The 9,539-nt window shown below is 43.1% G+C and overlaps 2 protein-coding genes across 3 annotated transcripts in view; one reads left to right on the forward strand and one right to left on the reverse strand.

Annotated features, from left to right (window-relative positions):
• The window catches only part of LOC105007687 (presenilins-associated rhomboid-like protein, mitochondrial), a 41,102-nt gene extending 40,676 nt beyond the window's left edge, over nucleotides 1–426 (reverse strand). For both annotated transcript variants that reach the window (XM_020044494.3, XM_010866692.4), the window contains exon 1: nucleotides 294–426. In XM_020044494.3, the coding sequence (XP_019900053.2) occupies nucleotides 294–391 (98 nt within the window). In that variant the 5' untranslated portion in view covers nucleotides 392–426. The remainder of the gene's footprint in view (nucleotides 1–293) is intronic.
• Nucleotides 427–612: 186 nt separating this feature from the next.
• Nucleotides 613–9,139, forward strand: LOC105007685 (protein MB21D2). The gene is made up of 2 exons (XM_010866691.4): nucleotides 613–1,302; nucleotides 6,195–9,139. The coding sequence occupies exons 1-2, from the start codon at nucleotides 1,047–1,049 to the stop codon at nucleotides 7,457–7,459; spliced, it is 1,521 nt and encodes a 506-aa protein (XP_010864993.1). The 5' UTR covers nucleotides 613–1,046; the 3' UTR covers nucleotides 7,460–9,139.
• The last annotated feature ends 400 nt before the right edge of the window (nucleotides 9,140–9,539 follow it).

Consider the following 9,539-nt stretch of genomic DNA (forward strand, 5'->3'; position numbering starts at 1 on the left):
TAAAGTAAAGACAGCTAAATTGGCTACGGAAGTAAAGCACAGAATAACTCTGAAGTATTGTTATTATAAAGTCATTAATTAACTGACACGTAGCTGCAAATAGCAATTGGACTGTGGCTGAATGTTCCCTAATCATCTCATAAACTGTACATCATGCTAACATTAAACTAGCTAGCTTTAGCTTTGACAGACGCTAAATGAGTCTAGTTATAGATTTTCTAGACAGACAATTAAGACACCAAGTGTCACAGAAGCTCGTAGAAGATCTCAAACTTTCTCAAAACATATCGTACCTGTTTCCTGTGGATGCTGTAATTGAAATGTCACTTCTAAACCATCTCAAAATGCAACCCCTCCACGCCATGTTTGTAAATGACCCGAATGACCCCATCCTGCATTTTCCACCGGGTCACCAAAATAATTGCCTGGTACTCGCCGGTACTCTCTGGTACAACTAGTGGACAATAAGTGACACGACAACAGAGAACAATGTGCTTTGGCTGTCATTTGATTTATTATATTTCTTTGATCATGTTTTTTTATTTTTTATTCTAGCAATAATATTTTCAAAGGAAATCTTACAGAGTGCTGTTTTAATGTGGACTTGTTTTTAACACTGTTATCTTTAGAATACATCTTAAACATCTTCCGAACAGATGTTAGATTCGATTAGGCAACGTTATATCAGTTGTGCAAGTGCGCCGGCGCCAATCTTTCGTTGGTCCTGTGGTGCTTTATTAGCATTAGCGCCGTTCAATTCTGATTTAATCAGTATCTCTATTGCTATAGTGAACTAGCAATGACAATTATTTTGATAGGATTCAACAGACCATCCCTAACAGCTACTAAACCATATATTCGCTGATGAAAAAGCCAGAGGGAGAGCACTTTGCAAACTGCCTACATTTCAAGAGACCTAATTTGTTTGTGCCAGCTGCCGCCCGCGAGACGCATCTACCCGATGCTCTGAACTGTACCCAGGTAGCCAGTGTAGTGTGAGGACTTGGGACGCCTGCGTTCACTGTGCCGTTTTTTTTCTTGCAAACATGGCGGCCCCTGCTCTAACCAGCCGGGCTGGGTCCGTAAATAGCTTGGGAAACAGCCCCACTGCGACACCCAGCTCCACGAACAACAACAACAAGATTATCGCAAGCTACCCCGAGCTCGATTTCAGGTCTGGGGCAAGAATCGAGGATTTGAACAGATTGATTCAAGAATTTAGCAAACACGATCAGCGAGAATATGACGACCAGCGAGCGCTTGAGATCCATACGGCCAAAGACTTCATTTTCTCTATGCTCGGTAAGAGATCCGACCTTTATCTTAATCAAGAATGACTGCTATATTTTTATTATGCAAAATAAAGACTATCTATAATAAAGGGGTAATAATTAGAAACCGCTAGCTTGAATTCAGCGGCGAAAGGATGCAACCAATGCGATGCGCTGTTATTTTAAATCTGTCAGTATAGATCAACAAATCTAATTGACTCTTAAGTCATAAGGTCTGTGTGACCTATTATTGTCCAGTCTTAGATACATTGATTAAACTCAGTTTAAATGAGTTTAGTCCTACATCAGTGCATATGCCTGCACTGACCACTGTGTCTCTGATCACACTTCAATAACTTCTTGGCATGTTATACTAGTCATTGTCCAGTTTTGGAAACACTGATTAATAACAATTTAGTTGTATTAGTTTAGTCCTATATATGTGCATGCATGGCTGCACCTACTGCATACTGTCTCAGATAAAACATAAATTACTTTGATTTGACTAGAATTTTATACTTTTATTGGACACCTATGAAAAAACATAGATGACGTGAGTAAAATACAAAAGGACTAGCAGACAGACACTTGTGCTGTAGGCCTACACATTCTTTCGTTCAGGCTCACAAAGTATCTCAAACAAGCAGCCAGTAGCGACAGTTGGACACAGGGCTGAGAGGTTCTGGGTGCTGAGTGGGAACAGACATCCAGTAATCAGTGAAGAGGAAATACAAGAGCCCTGTAGTCCACACAAATGAACTCAGCTCTGGCTAATGGAGCATGCAAGCCTAGCTCAGTCTAGTACAAGGCACAATAGACCCAAGGAACCAATTATGCACATTCGAATGCCAACCTGAATTGGAGAAGTAACTGCAGTTCATGTCAAATCAGCAAATAAGTTTGATAATAATGCATCCCAAGGTTCCTGACAAATCCCCAGCCCCTTTAGCATGTGTTTAATTCAAGTCTTTAGAAGCCCAACATTACGCAATTTGAAATTCACCTTCATTGAAACACACAGGGAGATTTGGTGGTGAATGAGTGGAACCTGAGCATGCCTAATAAAGGTTTTAATTTTTAAATTAAACCATGTTCATTGACCTTAATATTATAATAGTGTTCAGGCATGATTTCAAATATTTTATTCAAATGTTTTATTATTTTGTCCAATAAAGCTACAAAACTCCCTCTTGCTACTGATGTGTTTAACACATCAACAAACAGCGTGGCTCTACAAAACCCTTAACAACAGAGCGGCTTGCTTATACCAGGTGTTGTAGTACACATACTGGTGAGAGAGAGAGAGAGCGAGAGACCTTGTGTAATTTCTCTCTTTCTCTCTCACACACATGTAAAATTACCACTGTCACATTTACAAACCTAAATTTGGAATGCAGCTAAGCTCAGAACAAATGTGCCTACAGGGCCATACACGAACAGCAATGAGCTCAACACCACTGAAGGCCACAACGAAGCAGAAAGACAACTTTTTAGGGATACAGATCCATTCTATGACAACAACCTTAATAGATAAGCATGGACACTGACACTCATCACCATCTATATCAATCGATCCAGCACAAAAATATGATCAATGCACGGACCAGTACCACAAAGCAGGATAATAAAATATGCTTCCACTCACCAAGGCAGAGGGCTCACTTGAAGAGAAAGGTGGTACGGCGGTTCTTCCTCTGGGCAAACTTTTCAATTACTTTGTAAATTAAGTAATGTAGCTGCTGAATCAGCTGGCTTTCGATGGACAACATGGCCAATGAGTTGAGTCGCGGCTGTCCCTCTCTGTCACTGTATTGTCAGGCATCTTGTATCGCAACACAACCACCTTTTGTGATTTACAGGAGACATCAGTTGTCTCATCTGCCTGTATGGCAACAAATTATGTCTCGTCCACTTCTCCTCCCTATACACTTCATACATACAGTCTAACAGTTTGTTTTGTACAGTGCTGGATGTCCTTTTGAAGATGGGCTGAGCGTCATAGCGCCTCTGAAGTTTCAAATCACACAAATTCTCAAAAATGCATCTGAATATTCCAGGATTCAGGGGGGGCGCTGACTCGGCGTGCCCCCGCAGTGCGGTTTCACATTTTCCACACAGTTTAATACATGTTATGATTCGACTGAGAACGTACGTTTTTTCCTCCACCTCTTTGTTATGCTTCTCAATGGAGCGCCTGTATGCACTGTCAACTTTGGCTATGACATTTACCCCTTCCAAGTAAGCCCAATTTCACAGCGTTGTCCGGATGACTCCTGCTGCTCTCATGTTTTGCAATCCTCTCAGAAAGATGTTTCAAATCTTTGTAACCCGTCCTCGACCAAGTACCATCTCCACCAAATAGCAGACATTGAAAACAGAGTGCCTTCTTTTGTATGCTAACCGTTAGCCACTTTTTCTTCAAAAACCACTCCACGTTAAACCCGTGGTTACTTTTTCCAGCAGTTTGAGTGATGACAATATCCCGTGGCAGATGTGCACCAAGACGCTTTACTTCAAGTTTCTCTTCCAAATTAAAGGTTTCAAACCGGTGCTCGAGTATGAAATCCACTTTATTCATTTTCTCAAGTTATCTGGCATTTTTGAAGTTAACAAGCTAGTTAAGACAATCTACCCTCCTCACTCTTCTTGCCGACTAATGTTGGCGCCAGACAGACAGACAGCCAATCAGGTCTGAAATACGAAATGACTCTGTAGTGGGGCTACTGACTGTCAGCCCCACTTGGCATCACATTTGTGTGATCTACATTGATCACACTAACATTCTGAGCATGTGTATTCATATTTTCACATGTACAATGTACATTGCATTGTGAGAGAGGGGCTAGCCCCACATTCACGCTAAGCCTATGGCCTACTACTGCGAACTCAAATCGGCAGAACGCAGTCTGAAGCCGCAAGGTCGGGACCAATGAACATGAAATAAAATCCTAACACAAATGATATGCAATTTAGGAAGATGCTATATTCATAGATAATACATTATAGGATGTAATCTTGGAGAAATAAATATAATTATGTTGCAGTTCTTTCTGTTGACAACAGGTGGGGCTGTGCCCCTCCTGCCCCTAATGACCAGTTGCCCCTGCTTGAAATAAATAGCAGACAGTGCCTTCCCACATGATCAACCTGCCTTAAAAAATCGAATGAAACACATCCTAAAGTTGTCTATATATTGCTGCCTTGATGTACACTATACAGTTAAAGCTTTTTGCTACGAAGATCAGTGAAGAGATACACTCACCTAAACGATTATTATCCCCCACACCATTACACCACCACCACCAGCCTGCACAGTGGTAACAAGGCATGATGGATCCATGTTCTCATTCTGTTTACCCAAATTTCTGACTCTACCATCTGAATGTCTCAACAGAAATCGAGACTCATCAGACCAAGCAACATTCTTCCAGTCTTCAACTGTCCAATTTTGGTGAGCTTGTACAAATTGTAGCCTCTTTTTCCTTTTTGTAGTGGAGATGAGTGGTACCCGGTGGGGTCTTCTGCTGTTGTAGCCCATCCGCCTCAAGGTTGTGCTTGTTGTGACTTCACAAATGCTTTGCTGCATACCTCTGTTGTAACGAGTGGTTATTTCAGTCAAAGTTGCTCTTCTATCAGCTTGAATCAGTCGGCCCATTCTCCTCTGACCTCTAGCATCAACAAGGCATTTTCGCCCACAGGACTGCCGCATACTGGATGTTTTTCCCTTTTCACACCATTCTTTGTAAACCCCTAGAAATGGTTGCGCGTGAAAATCCCAGTAACTGAGCAGATTGTGAAATACTCAGACCGGCCCGTCTGGCACCAACAACCATGCCATGCTTAAAATTGCTTAAATCACCTTTCTTTCCCATTCTGACATTCAGTTTGGAGTTCAGGAGATTGTCTTGACCAGGACCACACCCCTAAATGAATTGAAGCAACTGCCATGTGATTGGTTGATTAGATAATTGCATTAATGAGAAATTGAACCGGTGTTCCTAATAATCCTTTAGGTGAGTGTATGTCTCAGACATATCCCATTCAAAATGGTTTAATAGGTAAAACTCGATCAAAGTTTGTCTTCAAACCATGGTTTGATTGCGAGGAGGCACTTTGTAGAGGATGTATATTTTCAGAAGGATGATCATTTCACTATTGCTTCCCTTCAAAATTACTTTGCTGTTATGTTCAGCTTCAACAAAAAGTTTGTCAGTTTTGTGTGCTGTCCATCAGACCTTATTTGCTTAACATTTCTGCAACATACTCATATTTTGAAATCTGCTTTTGGGGAGTGTAAAATCCCCCATGGGGCACTTTATAAACAAAACATTATTAATATTATTAAATTCTGAAAGACATTACACTTGTGACTTTAATGTGCAAATGTATATCCAAAAGGCTCAAATCTTACAAAATAATAGCAGACAGACTCTTCAGTACATCCAGACAGTTTTCAAAGTTTCAGCTGCAATGCATGTGCTTTAATTGAGTGGCCAACAAGATTAAAATAATCTAAAATGGTATTACGTTTGCAGTAGGCCTTCAAAAGGGAGAATGATTTGGGCCCTGTGATAGAAAAGTGTAGGCCCAAATATTAAGATCAGTAGTAGACACCAGGGATGTGCAATGGGCTACTAAGTAAAACCAAAAAAGGTGTTTTGGCCCTCCTGTACTGGAGTTGAATAGTCTTGGTCTGCTGTCATGTGTTATCTACATAGTGAGCATTGGGCAGCTTATAGGCCCCATGGAGCAGTTGTCACATATGCCTGTAGTGCCCAGATTTACTATCAGGAAGGATCAGATTATAGGGCAATAAAAGAAAAGAAAGGTAGGAAAACTTGCAGTAAAAGGCTGGTGGGCTGGATTCAAACAACTGGATGTGCAGGCTACTTTTTTCATCCACCTTTTCCCCTTTTCCATCAGGTATGGTGCAAAAACTGGACCAGAAGCTTCCTGTGGCCAACGAGTACCTACTTTTGTCTGGTGGTGTGCGGGAGGGCGTGGTTGACATGGACCTAGACGAGCTGAGCGTTTATGCGCGTGGCACCGACTACGACATGGACTTCACCCTCCTCGTGCCGGCGCTCAAGCTGCATGACCGCAACCAGCCAGTCACTCTGGACATGCGCCACTCTGCCCTGTGCCACTCGTGGCTGAGCTTACGCCTCTTCGACGAGGTCACCATCAACAAGTGGAAGGACTGCTGCACCGTGGTAGACCATGTCAATGGCGCCACCAACTACTTCTTCTCGCCCACGCTGGTGGCCGACTGGTTCTACGAGTCTATCAGCGTGGTCCTGGTGGAGATCCAGAAGAAACCCCAGCGTGGCATGCCCCGTGTGGAGAAGGTGGAGCGCAATGGCACTATCATATCCGTCATCCTGGGCGTGGGCAGCAGCCGGATGCTCTATGACATTGTTCCAGTGGTGTCTTTCAAGGGCTGGCCAGCTGTGGCTCAGAGCTGGCTGATGGAAAATCATTTCTGGGATGGCAAGATCACAGAGGAGGAGGTAATCAGTGGTTTCTACCTCGTGCCTGCATGCTCGCACAAGGGCCGCAAGGAGAACGAGTGGCGTCTTTCATTTGCCCGGAGTGAGGTGCAGCTCAAGAAGTGCATCTCGGCCAGCCTGATGCAGGCCTACCAGGCATGCAAAGCTATTATTATCAAGCTGTTGTCCAGGCCCAAGGCCATCAGTCCTTACCACCTGCGCAGCATGATGCTGTGGGCCTGCGACCGGCTCCCTGCCACCTACCTATCCCAGGACGACTTCTCCGCCCACTTCCTGCTGGGCCTTATTGATGACCTGCAACACTGCCTGGTCAACAAGATGTGCCCCAACTACTTCATTCCACAGTGCAACATGCTGGAGCACCTGTCGGATGAGACGGCCATGCTTCACGCCCGTAAGCTCAGCTCGGTGCGCTCAGACCCGACTGAACACCTTCGCACCACCATAGAGCATGCCAAGGCAGCTAACAGGCTGACCCTGGACCTGCATTGGCGTGGTAGTGCCTCCAACCTGCCATCACCGCAGTCAGACGCAGGCGGCGAGCACCAGCCGGACGACCGCTTAGCCAAGAAGCTGCAGCAGTTGGTGACCGAGAACCCCGGCAAGTCCATCTCGGTGTTCATCAACCCAGACGATGTAACACGCCCTCACTTCCGGATTGACGACAAGTTCTTCTGAGACTTTGAATCAGAAATTTTTTTTACTTGTTTTCCTTCTCCCTCCAAGGGATATGTTCTCCCTTTGACTAGACTAACTGGTCAGGTGGTCAGTTTAGTTGTTTTCCCAAGTAACGGTCGCCACAGACCGTTGTGAGGTGCTTTTGTCCAATGGTGTCTTCACATTTAGTTTTAATGCTAGCACCTGTCACCACACTCCACCAAACCTACTGTGCTGGTGTCACCTTGAAATGGCCTTTAACTGGACTACAGGAAACCGATGGGAGAACAGGTCGTGTGTCTTGCCTCAGAAGGTTAAGGAAAGTCCCTGTTAGAGAAGTGATGTTACTTACATGAGAACTAACTGCAGAGAGAGAGTTTAGTGGATATGTGTTTTTGTGTGGACTTTGGTCTAATTTTGCACAGAATGTAGAGGCACAGAGCTATCATGGTAAGTTGTTATATGAAGTTTGAAAAATTCAATGGTCATTCTTTTCTCCACTGGACTGTATGCTCTGATTTTATACCTATACTGATTAGAGCTATTATTCCAAGCTGTATCACAATGACAAAATGTTTTTAATTTTACATTCTCTGTACAGTCATATGTGTCTGTCCTGTGTTTCTAGTGAACAGTTCCACATGTAACCGTGATATGCCAAAAAAGGTGCAGATATCGGACCGGCAATGTGATACCCATATCTCCACCCTCAAGTGCAATTAGGAAACACACACACACCACTAATACAAGTGCTTACAGTCTCAACTCTCATTCTTGTATCATACACACTGCTCATCAGTGAAATTGTGTATTTAATATGTATTTGTGATATTCCAGAACTGTGTGGACTTTGTCCTTTTGTTTGTCTTTGTTATATGGAACTCTAAATTGTTTTACATGTTAGTCTTATTTTCAATATCTGCTGCCTAATTTCATGAAGATATTTCATGATTGACTGGTTATGCATCAGGTTAACAAACACACAATTATGAATTTTGATTGGACATTGGGTACTTTCATCATGTATTCATGATGAAAACTCTAAACTTCTGAGATAACATTTTCAAAAGTGATTTATATTAAGCTTCCCATTGGTCGATGCTAATATTTTGCAAGTGGGAAACTCATACCTAGTCTTTCTACAACAAGATTAGGACATTTAAGTTCCCACAGTCTTGAACATACTAATAGTACCAGAGAATTGTGGTGCAATGCTGCATGTATATTTTGGATGGACTAATCTGGTAGTGACATTGTCACATTGCTAAACAAATCCTGTTAAATCAAATCTCACATAGACAAATCTGAATGGATGACTAAGTGACCTCACTAATGGCAAGGCTCAAACACATTGCCTTTCCATCAAGTTGGGCCAACCACTGGAGTAGCCTGAAGAATGTGTTGTATGGGTTTGCTTATCCAAATGCATACTGAAACCCAGAAATGGATAGAGAAAGATAATATTGTTCCCATTATGGTTTATGTTGTTTGAACAGGAGCCATGATAAGTGATATATTGATACCTACAGTTATGGAGATTTTGCAAGTATCATTCTTGGGATGATCCCTCACAATGATTCAAAGAAAAGAGTGATCCTTCCTTAACAATTAGGAAGTCCTGCCCAGTTGTCTTAAAATGCGTAAAGTACTCCTAAATGTCTCAGCACATACTAAAACAGGTTTTTGTCCACTAGAGGCCTCTATCCATCTCTGTGTGCTGACTAGTGATGGCCATTCAAGGCTTCATTAGCATTATTTTAGCAGAAGGATATTATGCTGGCAGTACACAGATTTTCTTTATCACAATAAAAGCCCAAAGTGAGAGCTGTGTTCGGGTTCTCGGTAGTAAGTCGGACTTGTTCCAGATGGGGGTTGGCCTCCGCCAGGGCTGCGCCTTGTCACCAATCCTGTTTGTAACTTTTATGGACAGGATATCGAGGCGTAGTCGGGGTGGGGAGGGGTTGCAGTTTGGTGGGCTGGGGATCTCATCGCTGCTTTTTGCGGATGATGTGGTCCTGATGGCATCATCGGTCTGTGACCTTCACCATTCACTGGACCGGTTCGCAGTCGAGTGCGAAGCAGTTGGGATGAGGATTAGCAC

Source organism: Esox lucius, chromosome 1 (genome assembly GCF_011004845.1).
Source record: "Esox lucius isolate fEsoLuc1 chromosome 1, fEsoLuc1.pri, whole genome shotgun sequence".
Classification (NCBI taxonomy): domain Eukaryota; kingdom Metazoa; phylum Chordata; class Actinopteri; order Esociformes; family Esocidae; genus Esox; species Esox lucius.